Below are 19,002 nucleotides of genomic sequence, written 5' to 3'. Positions count from 1 at the left end.
CCCGCCCGCACCCGCCGCGGGGATTCCTGCGGGCCGGGGGCGCCCTGGGTGGCGCACGGGGAGGACGGCTCTGTGCCGGGGCGGGCGGCCGCGCAGGGGCGCTGCCCGAGCGCTGCGCCGGGGCCCAGCGCGGGCGCCGCTGCGGCACGGCCGGGGGGCGGAGAGGGGCGGGCGCGGGGCGGGCTCGGCCGGGAATGTAGAGACCCGGGCGGGAGCCTCCCGGCGGCGGCGGCCGGGCTGCGGAGCGCGGAGGCTCCGTCACGTGTTTTTCTCCTCCGAGTGAGACGGCGGCGCGGTCGGCGGGGGCCGGCGCGCAGAGCCAGACGCCGCCGCTTGTTTTGGTTGGGGCTCTCGGCAACTCTCCGAGGAGGAGGAGGGAGGAGGAGAGAAGTAACTGCAGAGGCAGCGCCTCCCGGGGAAGAGGCGTCTTCCCCGACTCCTTCCCAAACCTCCCCCTTTGCCTCCCGCCCTCTTCCCCTCCCCTCCTCCCCTGCCGACTGGAGCGAGGGGCAGGGATGAGCCTGTCCCTCCGGCGCGTCCCCAGCTCCCTCGGCTGCCTAATAGCGTTTTGCGTGGAAAAGGCACTTTCTCCGCCTGCCGAGATGGGCCCGAATGGGGGCTGCAGCGGACCCGTTCGCGGGCGGCGGCAGCAGCAGCAGCAACAGCCGCAGCGCCGCGGTCTCTGCGATTGAGCTGGTATTTGGGCGGCTGGTGGCGGCGGGGCGGTTGGGGGGTGGGAGGAGGCGGAGGAGGAGGCGAAGGAGGAGGAGGAGGGAGAACCCCGTGCAACGTTGGGACTTGGCAGCTCGCCTCCCCCTGCCCAAGGATATTTAATTTGCCTCGGGAATCGCTACTTCCAGAGGGGAACTCAGGAGGGAAGGCGCGCGCGCCTGGAGGGGCAACGCGGGGACCCCCGGCCGCCGCCGCCGCCCGCCTGTGCCAGACTCCAGCCCGAGTGGCAAGAGATGCATCTTCGCCCCTTCCTGGCCGCGGCGGCTGTGAGGAGACTTGGCTCTCGGAGGATCCGGGCTTCACTCACCCTGGACGCACTGCCTCCCCCCCAGGGCATGAAACGCCCGTAAACTCCGGCCGAGGCCATCTCCTTGGCGCAGCAGCTGCGTCCCCCTTCGGCTGCCCCTCCCCGGAGCGGGGGGCGGCGTGGTTTTCGGAGTCGGGGGTTCGGCGATCTCCAGCCCTGTTTGCATGTGCGGGGCCGCGGCGAGGAGCCTCCGCCCCCCACCCGGTTGTTTTTCGGCGCCTCCCTCTCCTCCGCGGCGGTGGCGGCGGCAGCATGGCGAGCCCTCCGGAGACCGACGGCTTCTCGGACGTGCGCAAGGTGGGTTACCTGCGCAAACCCAAGAGCATGCACAAGCGCTTCTTCGTGCTGCGGGCGGCCAGCGAGGCAGGGGGGCCGGCGCGCCTCGAGTACTACGAGAACGAGAAGAAGTGGCGGCACAAGTCGAGCGCCCCCAAACGCTCGATCCCCCTCGAGAGCTGCTTCAACATCAACAAGCGGGCAGACTCCAAGAACAAGCACCTGGTGGCCCTTTACACCCGGGACGAGCACTTTGCCATCGCGGCGGACAGCGAGGCCGAGCAGGACAGCTGGTACCAAGCCCTCCTGCAGCTGCACAATCGGGCCAAGGGCCACCACGACGGGGCCTCGGCCCCCGGGGCAGGAGGCGGTGGGGGCAGCTGCAGCGGCAGCTCCGGCCTCGGGGAGGCTGGGGAGGACTTGAGCTACGGGGACGTGCCCCCAGGACCTGCGTTCAAGGAGGTCTGGCAGGTGATCCTGAAACCCAAAGGTCTGGGTCAGACAAAGAACCTGATTGGCATCTACCGACTCTGCCTGACCAGCAAGACCATCAGCTTCGTGAAGCTGAACTCGGAGGCGGCGGCCGTGGTGCTGCAGCTGATGAACATCAGACGCTGCGGCCACTCAGAGAACTTCTTCTTCATCGAAGTGGGCCGTTCCGCAGTGACAGGACCTGGGGAGTTCTGGATGCAGGTGGATGACTCTGTGGTGGCCCAGAACATGCACGAGACAATCCTGGAGGCCATGCGGGCCATGAGCGATGAGTTCCGTCCTCGAAGTAAGAGCCAGTCCTCCTCCAACTGCTCCAACCCCATCAGCGTCCCCTTGCGCAGGCATCACCTCAACAACCCCCCACCCAGCCAGGTGGGGCTGACGCGCCGCTCTCGCACCGAGAGCATCACCGCCACCTCTCCGGCCAGCATGGTGGGCGGCAAGCAGGGCTCCTTCCGTGTGCGAGCGTCCAGCGATGGCGAAGGCACCATGTCCCGCCCGGCCTCGGTGGACGGGAGCCCTGTGAGTCCCAGCACCAACAGGACCCACGCCCACCGTCATCGCGGCAGCTCCCGGCTGCACCCCCCTCTCAACCACAGCCGCTCCATCCCCATGCCTTCTTCTCGCTGCTCACCTTCCGCCACCAGCCCGGTCAGTCTGTCGTCCAGCAGCACCAGTGGCCACGGCTCCACCTCGGACTGTCTCTTCCCACGGCGGTCTAGTGCTTCTGTGTCCGGTTCCCCCAGCGATGGCGGCTTCATCTCCTCCGATGAGTATGGCTCCAGCCCTTGCGATTTCCGAAGTTCCTTCCGCAGTGTCACCCCGGATTCCCTGGGCCACACCCCACCGGCCCGCGGTGAGGAGGAGCTGAGCAACTACATCTGCATGGGAGGCAAGGGGTCCTCCACCCTCACCGCCCCCAATGGTCACTATATTTTGCCTCGGGGTGGCAACGGTCACCGCTACATCCCAGGAGCTGGCTTGGGCACGAGCCCTGCCCTGGCTGGGGATGAAGCGGCCAGTGCTGCAGATCTGGATAATCGGTTCCGAAAGCGGACTCACTCTGCTGGCACATCCCCTACCATTTCCCACCAGAAGACCCCATCCCAGTCCTCTGTGGCTTCCATTGAGGAATACACGGAGATGATGCCTGCCTACCCGCCAGGAGGTGGCAGTGGAGGCCGACTGCCTGGCTACCGGCACTCTGCCTTCGTGCCCACCCACTCCTACCCTGAGGAGGGTCTGGAAATGCACCCTTTGGACAGGCGTGGGGGCCACCACCGCCCAGACACATCCACTCTCCACACTGATGACGGCTACATGCCCATGTCCCCAGGAGTGGCACCAGTGCCCAGCAGCCGAAAGGGCAGTGGGGACTACATGCCCATGAGCCCCAAGAGCGTGTCTGCGCCGCAGCAGATCATCAACCCGATCAGACGCCATCCTCAGAGAGTGGACCCCAATGGCTACATGATGATGTCCCCAAGCGGCAGCTGCTCTCCTGACATTGGAGGCGGGCCCAGCAGCAGCAGCGCCGCCCCTTCTGGGAGCAGCTATGGCAAGCTATGGACAAATGGGGTAGGGGGCCACCACGCTCATGCCCTGCCGCACCCCAAACTGCCCGCAGAGAGCGGGAGTGGCAAGCTCTTGTCTTGTACTGGTGACTACATGAACATGTCGCCAGTGGGGGACTCCAACACCAGCAGCCCCTCCGACTGCTACTACGGCCCAGAGGACCCCCAGCACAAGCCAGTTCTCTCCTACTACTCATTGCCAAGGTCCTTTAAGCACACCCAGCGCCCTGGGGAGCTGGAGGAGAGTGCCCGGCACCAGCACCTCCGCCTTTCCTCCAGCTCTGGTCGCCTTCTCTATGCTGCAACGGCAGAGGATTCCTCCTCCTCCACCAGCAGCGACAGCCTGGGCGGGGGATACTGTGGGGTGAGGCCGGATCCTGGCCTCCCACATATCCACCATCAGGTCCTGCAGCCCCATCTGCCTCGAAAGGTGGACACAGCTGCCCAGACCAACAGCCGCCTGGCTCGGCCCACGAGGCTGTCCCTGGGGGATCCCAAGGCCAGCACCTTACCTCGGGTCCGAGAGCAGCAGCAACAGCCGTCCCTGCTGCACGCTCCGGAGCCCAAGAGCCCAGGGGAGTATGTGAATATTGAATTTGGGAGTGATCAGCCGTGTTACTTATCTGGTCCTGTGGCTTCCCGCAGCTCGCCTTCTGTCAGGTGTCCATCCCAGCTCCAGCCAGCTCCCAGAGAGGAAGAGACTGGCACTGAGGAATACATGAACATGGACCTGGGGCCAGGCCGAAGGGCGACCTGGCAGGAGAGTGCCGGGGTCCAGGCAGGCAGAGAGGGCCCTGCACCCCCTGGGGCTGCTAGCATGTGCAGGCCTACCCGGGCAGTGCCCAGCAGCCGGGGGGACTACATGACCATGCAGATGGGCTGTCCGGCACAGAGCTACGTGGACACCTCACCAGTTGCCCCCATCAGCTATGCTGACATGCGGACAGGCCTTGCTGTGGAGGAGGCCAGCCTTCCAGGAGCCACCGCGGCGGCTCCCTCCTCATCCTCTGTAGCCTCTGCTTCCCCCACTGCGCCTCAAAAAGCAGGGGAGCTGGTGGCCCGCTCTTCCCTGCTGGGGGGCCCACAGGGACCTGGGGGCATGAGCGCCTTCACCCGGGTGAACCTCAGTCCCAACCGTAACCAGAGTGCCAAAGTGATCCGTGCGGACCCACAAGGGTGCCGGAGGCGGCATAGCTCTGAGACCTTCTCCTCCACACCTAGTGCCACCCGGATGGGCAACACGGTGCCCTTTGGAGGGGGGGCTGCTGTAGGGGGCGGTGGTGGTGGCAGCAGCAGCACAGAGGATATGAAACGCCACAGTTCTGCTTCCTTTGAGAATGTGTGGCTGAGGCCTGGGGAGCTCGGGGGAGCCCCCAAGGAGCCGGCCCAAGTGTGTGGGGCTGCTGGGGGTTTGGAGAACGGGCTTAACTACATAGACCTGGATTTGGTCAAGGACTTCAAACCGCGCCCTCAGGAGCGCCCCCCTCAACCGCAGCTGCCCCTGCCCCCGCCCCCTCATCAGCCTCTGGGCAGCAGTGAGAGCAGCTCAACCAGCCGCTCCAGCGAGGATTTAAGCGCCTATGCCAGCATCAGTTTCCAGAAGCAGCCAGAGGACCTCCAGTAGCTCAACTGGATATCACAGCAGGTGCGTTTCATGGTGACAAAGTCAGAAGACAAAACTGCTTTTAACCTTGTGCTGGAATTCTCTTCCTCTTTGCCTAGGCCCCTTTCCTCTCCTTCCCATTGCTTCCTTAGGGAGTGCTTTCACAGGATGGGGGAGGGGAGGGCACACAAGGTGCTCCCTCCACCAGGACACTTGGCTGACAGTCCAATAAACCTGTTGGAGCCACGGTCCAGGAGGCCTTTCGTTTGAGGCTCCCAAGTGAAGTACTTATTGTAGTATTTTCAAAACACATGGCCTATACCGGTTCTGAGGCTTGTGGAGTTCGTATATAAGTACCTTTTTCTCTTTACTGAAGTTTTCTTTTGACTATATATTTAGGTCAGTCCCTAGAAGGAACAGCTCTACAAAAATATTTGTTAGCACAGGGGCTAAACCAAACCTTTCATTTCAGATAGTTTCTTGGAGCTCTTAAGGGTGATCTTATCAAGTTGCTCTGTGTACTTTAATTCTGTGATTTCACAATACCAAGGCAACATAAATAGCAGTGGAAACATCCCTTTTTATTCTTGCTGCCCTAAAAAGATCTGAGAGTAAGAGCTTGTTTAGGCTTACATATTTAGGGAGATATACCTGTCTCTTTATGACTCTCTGTAGAAAGTAATTATGGGTGACATTCTCTTTTTTGCTCCTGAGCCAGGATTTGTGAAATATTATTCACACACCAACCCACCACCTCACAGGCATGGCTGCTTTTGCACGGAGTCTGCAGTGAAGTCTGCATGTGTCTGGGACTCGTTATTAGTGAAGAGTTATGGAAATTCATCCCAGCGTGTCTGCCTTACAGTTTGTCTGTTCTTGCAAAGGCCTGCAGGGAGACATCACACAGATCATTTGGGGGCTACTGTACATCTTCTGTAAAATTACTTAACGTTTTTACATTGAAAAGAAGGAGTATTATGTTGGGGAAATGCAGGGCTTTGGTTTTGTTTTGCATTGAATGTAAAGGCTAGGAGTACTCTTCCATTTTTAGAGCATTTGTTGTTTGCCTCTAAGCGCAGGAATAAACATATCAGTACATGTTGAAAGTTGGCTTTACGTCTTCAGTGGCTAAGGCTCTATTGAAAATGAAAAACATTTGTGATAGGAAATTTGCCTGTCCTTCATTCTGTTGAGCCTATTTTCTGGTGGTCATAATTGTGGGAAGAAGAGAGGAGTATAGTTTGCAAATAATGTGATGAGTTGGCAATGCAGAAGTTTCCAGCGTTTGGAAACGTTTTATTCTGACAAACTGATTATCTTGTGATAGTCTTTTTGATGTATGCTTCATAGAATGAGCTGTTAAATATGTGTCCATTCATAAGAAATTGTGCATTGGGTTCCTGTTGGTAGGTATTTGTTCTGTGGTCTCAGTCTCCTTGATCCTAACCAGTTTCTAATAATTGACCCATATCATTCGCTGTTTTCTAGAACAAGATATAGGTACACAAACATTCAGACTAAGATTTTTCGGTGATACCAGGCATCATTTGATTAGCATTTAGTATTTATTTTTGTGATTCACTAGAAGAGATTTGATTATATTTGTCAACATCAACAGTTAAAAACTTTGGTTATTTTTAAGTGATTAAAAAAATGACATTTTTGGGAATGCGAATCCCTCTAATACTCTAACCATTTATATTGCACAGTGTTTCATTTATAAAGTAATGAGGATTTGTAGGAAACAAACCCAGCAGAAGCAAAATTTTCATTTTAGAGAAGACGAAAGAAGAGGCTAGGAAACAATAAATTTTCCTCACCTGTTTTCTTAGTTTGGACAGGTTTCTTTTTATAGAGAGAAGAAATAATATTTGCTTTGAAAGAAATTGATGACCACATAGAGTTTTCGTCTTTTAAAGGAGCTTTAAAATAAAATCCTCTTTATGAGGCGGGTACATTAAAAACAAACTGACCAAAGCAAAACGATCTTCTAAGCTTTCTTAGGGAGAGTGTAATATGCTGGAATAAACATCATCATATCCCCAATAATCTTGGAGTAGCAATACACCGTGCTTTGACAGCCCCATGCCAGAAAAATTCTACAGTGTGTATTTTGTAAGATGTAAATGGAAAGATGAGAGGTGTTTGTGGTGTGTTTTAAGTGAGGCACCAAATGCTACTTGACACCCTTCCATCCTGAATTCTCCCTTGCCTTTGCCCTGTTGAGTTTAAGGATGTGATCTGATCGTCAATTATCATCTGAAACAAAAAAATCTGACCTGCCTTGGCAAACAGCTTTTCCTAGGAATGAGTATTTTGGTTGTGGAAACATCCTTTTCCTAACTTCCTCAGCAGTTCCTATCTGCCTCTCTTGCTCATGGCTCAGGTAAAACCTGAAACAGGAAAGGCAGGGGTGCTGAAAGGGGTGTGTGCTTTCTCCTAACCCCTCGTTTTTAAACGTTGAGGCTTGTCTAATATTTTTCCCTGTCTGTTAAAGGAGAACATTTGTGAGGCAGCTCAGGTGCTCAGGACTGCTGGTTGCCCTTCTCATTGACCCCATGTCCAGTTTCCAATTTTTGTCAACCGGTGCCGCCTCTAACTTCGTTCTCATTTTGAGTTCTTGCTTTCCAGCATCCCCTTCTCCCATTCCCTTTGTTTCCCACCTCTTATTACTTCATGTTTCTGGCCTTGTCTTTTTTTCTCTTTTTCTCCATTTCAGAATTTCGCAGTCCTTGTGGCCTCCTCTCTGCAGAGAGTGGATTGAGAGCCCAAGAAAGAGGGCAGAAAGGACACGGCAACCCAGTTATCCTTAACCCGCTTTTACCTCAAATTTGTTTTGTAGTTTTTGAAATCGCAGCTCGGGCACATAGAGCAGGCTTTGGCAAAGGCACAGCCCCAAGCCGCCCCCGTTTAAGTGCCTTTTATTTATTTATTTTTGTCATTTTATTATGCCCCCCCCCCAAGGGGGGGCATTTCTCCTCCTTTCACTCCATTTGCTTGTGGTGATTTCAAGGATTCCGTACCTCCAGGGCTACCTCCCATCTCTCCCTCCTTCTTCCCTTCCCCTCCCTGTGTGGCCTTTTTTGTCTGGCGCATACCGTCTCAGCTCTGGCACTTTCCCGTTTCCCGGGTCACCTCCGCTTCCTGCATTCCTCCCTATTTATTTGGCAGTTGGCTCCCCTCCCTCCTCCGAGCCCCTTTAGCCGGGGGTTGGGGAATCTGTAGCAGGGCTGAGGCCGCCCTCACAAATCTCCCACCCCGCCCACCTCCGGTAGCCTGGAGGCGCCGGGCTGCCCGGCCCCTTCCCCGCCCCGCCGCCGCCGCGTGGTCCGCTGAGGCTGGTGAGCCCCGGCCCCTCGGTGCAGGACTGGCTCTGAGTGGGCGGGGCGGAGGGCCCTGATTGGCTCCTGCCAGAGCCAATCAGCGCGAGTATCTGCCGTGCTGCGGCGGGCGCGGGGTGGGGCCTCGAGCCGGAGGTGGGCTGGGGGGTTGGGGCTGGGACCTGGGTCCAGCGGTGGCCCCCGGGGCTGGGCGTCGGGGGCACCAGCCCTCCCAACTCTCCCTCCACCTCTTCCTTCTGGTGCCTGCGGAACTGAGCCAAATACGCGCCCCCCTCCCCTCCCAGAGGATGTTATGCACTCATCCTTATTCGTGCATCCAGCCCAGAATCCTAGGAATGAGAAAGTCCAACCAGCCCACTGACAGAGGCCGGAAACACACACTTCCTCTTATTTTTAATTGAGAAAAATCCAGGCCATGACCATGTGACGTGCCCCATTTTGTTTCCCTCCTCTCTTTACTACGGTTTACTACGACGCCACGTTCCTTCATCTTCCTGTCTGGAAATTCACGAGCACGTGGTTGTAGGATTGATTGGGTTGGCTCAAGATTCTAACATTTACGTCCCTTACTAATGGGAAGGAGGAGGGAAAAAAAAAAACGGAGAAGGAAACACAAGTGCTGTGGCTGGCACTGTTTGGGGATCATTCAGGAAAAACTCATTTGGCTGGAAATTGTATTAGGGTCAACACTATATATCGAGCAGCTGCAGTTTGCAAAGCGCAGAGCCGGATAAGATCAACAAAAACTGACCCTTCTAGGCCCAGGGGAGCTCACAGTGAAATGAAAACGCCGGATATGGCTTGCAAATCATGAGAATCTAGAGATTCATTGCAAGGGCCTGGGTAGAGTTTGGTACTGAGGTTGGAGGAAACGCTGCTTAAGCTCTCAAAACCAGATTTGTTTTTGACCAGTGACAGCCCACGTGACAGCTCCTCAGGGCTGGCTGGGCTAACCTCCTGAAAGCTTGCTAGATTTGTATTGTGGCCCTCACGTAACCAACGTTATGTGAGGTGTATTGCTCTATGGGATGAAACATTTGTTCCAGTTTTCCGTTCTAAAATAAAGGAAAGTAAGAGAGAAATTAATGGAGGTGTTCCCCTTCCCTTCCCCTCTCTAATAAGTCTTTCTCACCAGCCAGCCAGCATCCCTCATGCATCACTGAATCATAAGCCCCCAAGGCAGCGTTTTTCCGTAGGTGTGAATGTAAGGAAGAAGGACTGCCCTGGTGTAAATGCTATGCCTCATGCTGCTTCTGAGCGGTGGGTGAGTTTCTCTGTTGTTCAAGAAAACTTGGAGCATCTAACAATCTTCTTAATCTCTACTGTTGTTTAAATAGCTTTTTATGTTAAAAAAAATCTGTAAAAAATTCCACATACTATAATCATTTCTCTGATTGCCACCCAGATAAATACTATCTAGTATATTGCCTACTACAGTAAGGGACTTGGAATTCAAAACTTCATGCCTCCCCTGTTCCCTGCTGTTTGGTTTTTTGTTTTTGTTTTTTTTTAGTTTAGTTTTGTTTGTTTTTTGGTTTTTTGTTTGTTTGTTTGTTTGGTTTATCAAAATTCCTGGAAAATAGCTTTATGTTATCTTGAATGATGCAATGGAAAAAGCAGTTCCTGGGAGCCAGAGAACTTGAGTCATAACACAGCCTGTACCCTTCACTAGCTAAGTGACCTTGGGCATGTCACTTGATTTCTCTGGACCTATTTCCTCATCAGTAATTGAGAATTTTGTTCTAAATTATTCTGACCTCCTTTGCAGCACTAAACATAGGAATATTTTGGAGAGAATGATATTTTTTAATGGGTCAGTTGTAATGAGGATTCTTTCTGAAGAAGCTGTTGATGGGGTCATAATGAAGTACGTTAGAATATTCTGTTTCTTCTTGTTTTGGCTTTTGCATCACTCATTATGGTTTGATTCAGGACTTATTTTAACCTTTCTGGTTTGGAGGGGAGCAGACTTTAACAGACCTTATAACAATCCCTCCACAGACTACACAAGTCTGAATTTTTGGAGCCTTTTCTAGACTGAACTGAGCTCCTCCCCCTCCTCCCTTTTAAAAACATCAAACTTGTGTGAGAAGCAAGTCAACAGCTAGTTCCTTGTGTCCTAAGGTCAACCGTTGGAAGCATACCACCCCACTGTATAGGTCAAGCTTTAACCAAGCCATGTCCAGGACATTATTCTGTTTATTCTACTGGAAATCACCCCTTCTTACGCAGGTGTTCTGTTTATGGATAATGTTTCTCATTTGTACCATCAGAAGCCTTCCTTCAGTGAGGAATAACCACTTGAGTGAATAGAAAGGAAATCTGAGAGGCCAACTGAGGACTATAGGAAGTCTTCCACAATTTTTTGTTCGGTTTCAGTTTTCTCTGTCAGGTGTATGGAAAAGCTCAGTTATTTCTCTTGCCGGCAGCATGAATGTTGTCCAACTTTTTTGTGTTTTAGGATTTTTGATTTGTTAGTTGAGCTGTATACTGCTTTGCCGACCTGTTATTATCTTGGCTGTCAAGTTGCCAATGTATTCAGAAGTTCTGGCCCTTTGGGTACCTCTGTGTGGATTGCGTAATTCATTAGAATAGTCTATTGACTGTTTCATTCAGAATTTCATTGACTTATTCTTTTCCAATCCTTCTGCTACAATCATATATATTTCTTGCTATATAGTATGTAAATGTTTCCTTTTATTTTGGTGGGTTGGTAATTTTAGGATAATGGAACACTTCACAATTGTAAGGTTTTGTTTTAAAGAAAGCTATTTTCCCAATGATTTCCTCTTGTTACAGAGGTACTGTAAATTGTATTCAAGGAAAATAGTGTCTCGTGAGTTCAGTTTGAAGTCAGTTTCACACTAAAGATTCTGTAACTCTTTTTGCCACATTTACAATTATATTCTTGATTTATTATTCCTTGCCTTACAAGTCCATAGCTATGCGGCAAACACTAAAAAGCACTTTTTAAAATGTTACTGAAACATGTTTAGAAGTTGTAATTACTTTGAATTTTAATTTAACAGAATTACATTCTAATATGTGTATGGTATAATAGCATGCTAGTTTCTAACTAATATGAAATAGTTGCAAAAAAAAAGTTATCGTAAAGCTTTTTTAAATGATGGTCAGGAGATGTTCTTGTCTTCCATCGTGCTTTTGTCTTCTATCGTGGAAATGGTAGCATCTCTCCCATTCTTGATTCACAGAAAAAAGGAGAAGATGGATTAGATGAGTATAAGATACTGTCATCTATGGGGAAAGGAACATTTTCCATCTTAATAATATTCTTGCTGCAGGCTCTGCTATAATCTATTTGTTAAAATAAAGTTGGTTGGTTAAATGTTATTTGTGCTTCCTCAATGAGCCAGTGATCTTTGAATAATAGAACTTTTAAAAATGATGTGTTTATATTGAAAAGGCAGCTTTTCTTTTTTTTTAAGCCCCTTTCTGCATTTTCATTCATGACGGCAGTAGAATTGAATATATTGGTCAGGCTATAATTTTAATTGGATCATCGACTCTATCTTCAAGCAGAGAGGAAATTTGTGGTTTTATTACCCCACCCTGAATGTTTAATTGAGTAATGTTTTACTAGTAAGTATTCACTGTTTTCCTTTTGCCTTTCCATGTTTGATCCTTTGTTTGCTGCCCACTCTGTGTCACTTTCTGCCATCCACCCCGGTCCTGTTTGAACCAAAGCCACATACATTGGATGCTAATTGGTTGGCCTGAAGAAGATGCCAGTAAACCCAAGTTCATAAACTTTCGCTCTTGTTTTCTGTTGACCGAAAAATACTTTGATGCGAGTTCTCTGATCCGCCCTGACGTATTTAGGTCATGTTGCTGAACAGTTTCACTTAATCTTGAGAAATTGATAGTTGTGTTATGTTTGTTGAAATGATTAAAGAAACATTCTTTCTCTCTCTTTTTTTTTCTTTAAACGTATCTAGCGTGGCAAACAAATTCTATTTTGCACAGAAAGTCATGATTCTTGGTTTTAGGAAGGTTATGGATCCATGTGAAACAGGAAAATGTAAGAAAAGACATTTGTAAAAAATATAGCAGTTAAAGGTCTCCAAAATATTCAGTAATTACTCTGTCTTCCACTATTATTCATCTATTATTCTCCAATGATTGTGTCCCTGTTTATTTTAAAATAATTTGAAGGGCTTGCTAGGATACCGGAAATAATCATACTTACCCTTGAATTTTAGGGATTGTGGGAATAATCAGAAGAACCTTAGCTTCTTTGGTTCAAGATCAGAGGCCACCTGCCCCCCAACCTCAGCATGAATGCTCTGTCTTCAAATAGGCCCCAGACCTCAGTTTCCTGTTGGTCCCTTTCCCTTTTTTCTTCAATAAACAGCAATGAACACCTCTTGTGTTCCAATAACACATATTTTGTTGTAAGAGAATGGGGGTGGACACATGGAAAGGAGGGGGAAAAAGGTAGTGAAGGGAGTTCATCCAAGTAATTACCAAATTTCTTATGGCACAGCTTATCTGAGGGAAAAAAAAATCAAGATTCAGGATATGTAATCCATGAAAGTCAGCATTTTTCATATACTTACTGGGTGAAAGTGCCCATCTACTTCAAAGTATTATGCTTTTCTGAATCATTCTAACCCTGGCTTCCTGGCTGGCAATAACACCAGCTTACTTAAATAGCTCACAAGGCTCTTGAAACTATTTGGAAGAGTGGCCCTTTTTTGGATACTCAGCTGGCAAATATAATATTAGCAAGAAGCAAGAAAAAGCTATCTTTGGCTCTTTTGTCCAATGAAGCAGCCAGGAGAGGGGTCCAGGTGTTAAATGAACAGTTCATGAGTAGGAAGCATGGGGTAAAGGTGGGGCTGCAAAAGAAATTGTCGTTTTTTCTTTCCATCCTAGAAGCTTACCATTTGAGAATGTTTTTTTCCCTTTGGGTGGGTGGTTTTTATTTTTAGTAGTGAAAGGCTTTAACCCTCTGACCTGTGGTTCCTGTGCTTGCTTTTGGCTGGAAGTATAATCTCCTTTGAGATTTGGTCATTGCTGTTTCTTAAGTGTGTTCACTTGCACTCTTTCTGCTTTGATGACGTGCAGTCGTATTTGTTTGTAAGTTCAGACTAGTTTCCTACAGAAACCTAAAAAAGCATTTTTTTTTTTTTTTTTTTTAAGACCACCTAAGACCATGATAGCGTGCTGGGTCTATTCACACTTGTGTTTTCCCTTTCATTTTTTGGTGTTGGCAATTCATGCACATACTATAAGTTTCAAGTAGTTTCAAAAAATTTTTTAAAGGTATAAAGTGAAAAATAAGATTCTCTCCCACTCTTGTTCTCCAGCTTCTCTTCTCATAGGCCACCATCAATGCTGGATTTTGTTTATGTTTCCAGAGATGAACTGCTCATAAATTTTGAAGCTTAGCAATAGAAAGTTGGTGAAATGCCCAATTGCTTAGAGTCCCCACGTTTTGCACTGAAGGAACACAGCAGACAACATAGCTCTTACAGTAGACTCACTGCTTTTTTTTTTTTTTTAAAAGGAAAAGAGAAAAGGAGTCTGTACTTCCCATGCCTCTTGAGACTCTTCAGGTTTTAAAAATGCATCATCTAGTATAACCCAGTGATGGGGGGAAAGCATTAGTTGGGAAATGATCTGCTTTTCTAATTTTGAACCATTTATGAAGGGAAAGGTGTCTAAGTGTGAGTCTTTATTACTCTGTTTCTCCCCTGGTCCTTCTGCAGTAGCATGTCAGCACTTCCCTGCCCCTCCACCAGAGTGAATAACTAGTTCTTAATATAGTGTGGTAGGATTAACTCTAAAGGTTAAGGAGCCTTTTGAAGACGTTCTGGTCACCAAGGTCTCATATTTTCAAGAGTTCAGAAGAATTAAAGCTTTCTATTGGAATAAGCAGAAAGCATGGCAAAACCATTTCAAATTCTGGGAGCAGCTTATTTTAGACAGAAGAATTACCTGTAAATAATAGAATAAATTGTTTAGTAATTTTCTCTCACTCCAAGTATTGATAACTTTGGAGGAAATTAGTGGAATTTAGGGAATCTGTTCCATCTCCTAAGAAGCATATTACCGTGTGTATGACTTTGATAATCTCTACTTTGAACCAGAGAGGACCTCGAATAGTTAAAAACATTTATAACTGATGCCCTGATGTTCTTGCTGATTGTGGTCCACGTATAGGGTGAATAGGATGGAGTAGTTATCATTACAAAATAGAAACTTTCAAGAATATGATAATGAGCTTTAAGTCTCAGTGATCAATATTGTATCATTTCCGGCAACTTGTCAATAAGGATATGCTAAAACAGTAATACCAGTTTTCTTCCAGGTCATCTGCAGTGAGGAATGGAATTCAGCAACATGCAGAAACTTTTAAGAAAGCTGTTCAAGAGTTTAGTCTATGAAACAAGCTAGTTTCTTAGATGTATGCCTCATTTAGCTTTGATCTGTCACAAACCACCCCAAAACCAATGGCCTTAGAACATCAGTCATCTGTTAGATTGCAGTTCTGAGGGTTGGTGACGGAGGCTGTGTTCTGTGGGGCAGTGCCTGTCTCACCTGGGGAAGCGCACGTGGACAGTCGGACAGTTGGCCGAGGACGGGTTGATGTAGAATGGTTTCCCTCACTTGTCTGGTGGACGATGCTGGCTGTCAGTGGTGCTTGCTCTTGACTGACCCAGAGTGGGCTGACTCAAACTTCACATAGTATTTGAATGAGCAACCCGCAGCAGTGAGAGGGGGCACCAGTACTTTCCAAGCCTCTGCTTACATCGCATTTGCTCCTCTCCCATTGCCCAAAGCAAGTCCCAAAGCCATGCCCAGTTTCAGGGAATAGAAAAATAGATCCTGGGGCACCTGAGTGGCTCAGTCAGTTAAGCAGCTGCATTCAGCTCAGGTCATGATCCTAGAGGCCTGGGATCGAGCCCCACATTAGGCTCCTTGCTCAGCAGGGAGCCTGGTTCTTCCCTTCCCTCTGCCGCTTCCCCAGCTTGTGTGCTTTCTCTCTCTCTGACAAATAAATAAATAAAATCTTTAAAAAAAAAAAAGAAAAGAAAAATAGATCCTACTTCTTGATGGGAGAAGCCATTGTGTCTGATTTATACATTGTACAGTGTATTTATAAACACAGTTATGTATACCGTCATTGACTATTTATCCAGTCGCATGTTGAACGCCTAGGATGAAGTGATTCTTAAATGTTTATAATGTTTATAATGTTAAAATAGCTTTGGGTGAAATATCAATGATTTCCTTCATATTGGTGGTATCACTTTTTTTCTTTCTAATTTTTCTTTGAGAAACAGGAAAGCTTATACTGTCTCAATGAACTTTTATTGAGTTCATACTGTGAGCCAGGCACTGGGGACCGAAATAGGTGTGTTGCTGTCTTCCTGGTGCTTGTAGGAGGCAGAGAACAAAGAAGGGAACAATGAATTACATTACTGCAAAGTGTGGGGACAGGAAAGGATTTGAGAAAATAGTAAATAATGTGGTCCTGTCATTCAGGTTCTTGAAGGGATAGCAAGGATTTTTATATCACAGATGCAGATCTTCTTTAGAGTTTGATTCTCTCTTTTATAGAATGAGTGGAAGCTGGAAGTTCACCTCTAAGAAAAACGTGAAAAATGACTACCGAGGTTTCTTACCAGAGACTGTCGTCTGTATTTTTAATGCCATTGGTGGTTGGTGAAAATAGTTACGCTATTTGCCCGAGGTCAGAGGACAACACATTCTAGCAGTCCTCAGGTGGCTCCCACAGGCCTAGAGATGAAATGTGGTATTAGAAAGGGGCCCAGAGCCACAGGAGAACATCAGGTATCTTGTACCGTCCTCCCTCCGTTCTTCACCAGACTGCGCTTTCCCCACATACACGGCTAGCTGGGCCAGAGCAGCGCTTGCTTAGAGAACCAGGCTTTTAGTGGGGAGTGGTGGGGAGCAATGGGTGAAATGGAACCAAAGACTTGAATGGTTTGATGGGGCGCCTGGGTGGCTCAGTTGTTAAGCATCTGCCTTTGGCTCAGGTCATGATCCCAGGGTCCTGGGATCCAGTCCAGCATCAGGCTTCTTCCTCTGCCACTCCCCCTGCTTGTGCTCTCTCTCTCTCTCTCTTTCTCTGTCCGATAAATAAATAAAATCTTAAAAAAAAAAGACTTCAGTGGTTTGAAAGAAGTGTTCCCACCTGAGCACAGGTAAGGACTCTGGTAATGCGGAGTTGCTGATTCTTGGGAAACCAATGCGGATGGTCGGCAGTATCCCACTCAAAGCCACGGCGGTGGTTTCTTGAACCCTGTCTCAGATCTCTTACCAGCCAGTATTTACATTTTCTGACACCAGAACCTTGAATGCCTTAAAGTTCCTGAGGTTACAGAACAAAACAAAATTGGGACACTGAGTAACCTACCTCCTATCGGGAGGGTGGGGGGGGAGTCCATAAAGGGTTTGGAGGGGCCTGTTGAGCGGTGTATTTATATCCTGATCTTGGCAGCTCCCACCCACCCCCCACCCCCCAGCTCCTCATTGGCTTGCCCTTTCTGCCCCCTTCCCAATTCCAAGGCACTCTTTGAACCATAGTTAACAATACCTTCCTTTCAAAGCTGATCCCATTCCCTCTGGTTAGATGAAGGAATATAAATATTACATGTTTTTCTAAAGAATGGGTAATGACTTGACTTCTGAAAATATTTTACTTCCATTGGTAGGATACCCTGGAAGTCATTGGGATTATAATGAAAACTTTCCTTTTGCTTAAGCTTGTCCTGTGTAGTGTGTGTGTGTGTGTGTGTGTGTGTTTGGAGGTGAGGACGGTTAGGGAGTGGAAACTGCATTCCAATAAAAAAGGTTACATTCCTAGAACTAGGTCTTTAAAAATATTTTGCAGCCTGAGCCTTTGGCCCCTCACAAGTTCCTACAAGGGACAGCCGTCAGACAGTGTACAGGCTTGTTGATTCTCGGGCCTTTGAACTGGGTGAGGAATGTGTCTCAAGTCGGAAAAGGGAATGGTTCGTTCCTGCTTTTAGCCTCTAGCTTGAAAGCTGGAAGAATGTTATTGTGTCTTCAAAGCCTTTTTCCCACCATGCTGTATTAGCTGGGCTCTTGGAAAGCGTCTTTGCATTATCTAGTACACAACAAAAACCCATGCCACCCAATTCGATCTAATTCAATGGCTACTGGTAGGTGCAATTTAAATTAATGTGTCTCTTCTGTAAGAATGGAGCCCCATTCCACTCCTCCCTCTTCACCCCAGTTGAGGTGATTTCTAGTTATTCACTAGATAAGAACACCTTAGGTCTTTGTTTGGAGGGGGGGACTTGGGGAATATTATTTAAAAAAAATAGTGGCAGAAGTATTTAGGAAGGTAAGAGTTCTTAGCTCTGTAGAGTTGAGAAGGTATTTCTATGGGAAGTAAGTCAAATTGTGTTTGCATTTGTAAAATCGATACATTTAAATGATCAAACATTTAGAGTATGTTATTGGCTGGGTTCAAGTACACCTACTGTCCTCTCTCCCTCCTTGCTTTCAAAAAGTTTACCCCTTCCTGTGGGGATGGAAACCCCCATCCTTGCTCTAATTACTCATTTCCCAGCACTCTCTGCTAATAAAAATTGTGAGCTCATTGAGAGCAGATGCCAGTGTCTGAGGAGGAGAGGACCCATGTAACTCTTGCCAAATTAAAAACTTGTTTATCAACAGTCTGGAGGATAGTTGTTGAATCAAGGCAGAGGATAGCTTTAGAAAAGTCCCAAACAGAAACAAAGCTGTGGATATATTCTGGGTACCTCAAACCATTTCATTCACTGGATATTTTAAAAATCAAATTCAAGGAGCACCTGGGTGGCTTAATCAGTTAAGGGTCTTCCTTTAGCTCAGGCCATGAACTCGGGGTCCTAGGATTAAGCCCCATGTCTTTGGGCTCCCTGGTCAGCGGGGAGTCTGCTTCTCCCTAGCCCTCTGCCCCTCCCCCTGCTCGTGTGCTCTTTCTCTCTCAAATAAAATCTTAAAATCAAATTCAAATTCAGATTTCACATGAATCAAACAAAATGACAGGCGTTCTTGCCATCTGATAGGACTAGAAATGGAAGCTTCGATGAAATTAATTACAACCGCATCATTCCTGCATCTGAAATCCTGGAATACTTCCTCTGTTTCCCCCAAACCATTCTCTTATAGACTGAAGGAAACTTTGCTTTGTTTTGAGGAGATTTATTTCTCGGCTTCCAACAGTCCTTTACCACCTTTTCTTGTACTAGTAGAGTTGTTCTGATGTTAACTGCAGTTTACAAATGTAGGTCAGAGCTTAGCGTTTTCACTGAGGTTTAAAGATACCAAAAGCGATGAGAAAATGATTTGAAAAATAATTATTGTATCATAGTTACCTCTATTTTTAAAAGGAGGCCAGTTACTCCGTGCGTGATTTGGAGAGTCCCCTTTTCATTTGTCCCCTGTACTCGTGCCTTTTCTTCTCCTGAGTTAACGGTTGCTAGTTAGCCCCTCTACTCAAGTGCCAGTAAGATCTGGGAAAAGGAATTAAATTTCCGTGAGTGCGTTTTGCCGCTGTGGCACTTGTTAGCTACGGTGTTAAGCTTGGTCTGGGAAGTTGAACCTAATTGCCAAGATAGGAGTCTTGTTTGCCTGTGTTCTGTTTCCACACTTCATGGAGGCGGGGTTGTGTTG

The 19,002-nt window shown here is 48.2% G+C and overlaps 1 protein-coding gene across 1 annotated transcript in view; it reads left to right on the top strand.

Moving 5' to 3' along the window:
• Positions 1 to 1,291: 1,291 nt before the first annotated feature.
• IRS1 (insulin receptor substrate 1) overlaps positions 1,292 to 19,002 on the top strand; it is a 61,793-nt gene continuing 44,082 nt past the window's right edge. The window contains exon 1 of the mRNA XM_026491815.4: positions 1,292 to 5,026. Coding sequence (XP_026347600.2) covers positions 1,292 to 5,005 — 3,714 coding nt within the window. The 3' untranslated portion in view covers positions 5,006 to 5,026. The remainder of the gene's footprint in view (positions 5,027 to 19,002) is intronic.

This window comes from Ursus arctos, unplaced genomic scaffold (genome assembly GCF_023065955.2).
Source record: "Ursus arctos isolate Adak ecotype North America unplaced genomic scaffold, UrsArc2.0 scaffold_1, whole genome shotgun sequence".
Taxonomy (NCBI): Eukaryota; Metazoa; Chordata; class Mammalia; order Carnivora; family Ursidae; genus Ursus; species Ursus arctos.
The sequence above is the reverse complement of the archived record's forward strand: the minus strand, read 5'-3'. Positions and strand labels throughout refer to the sequence as shown.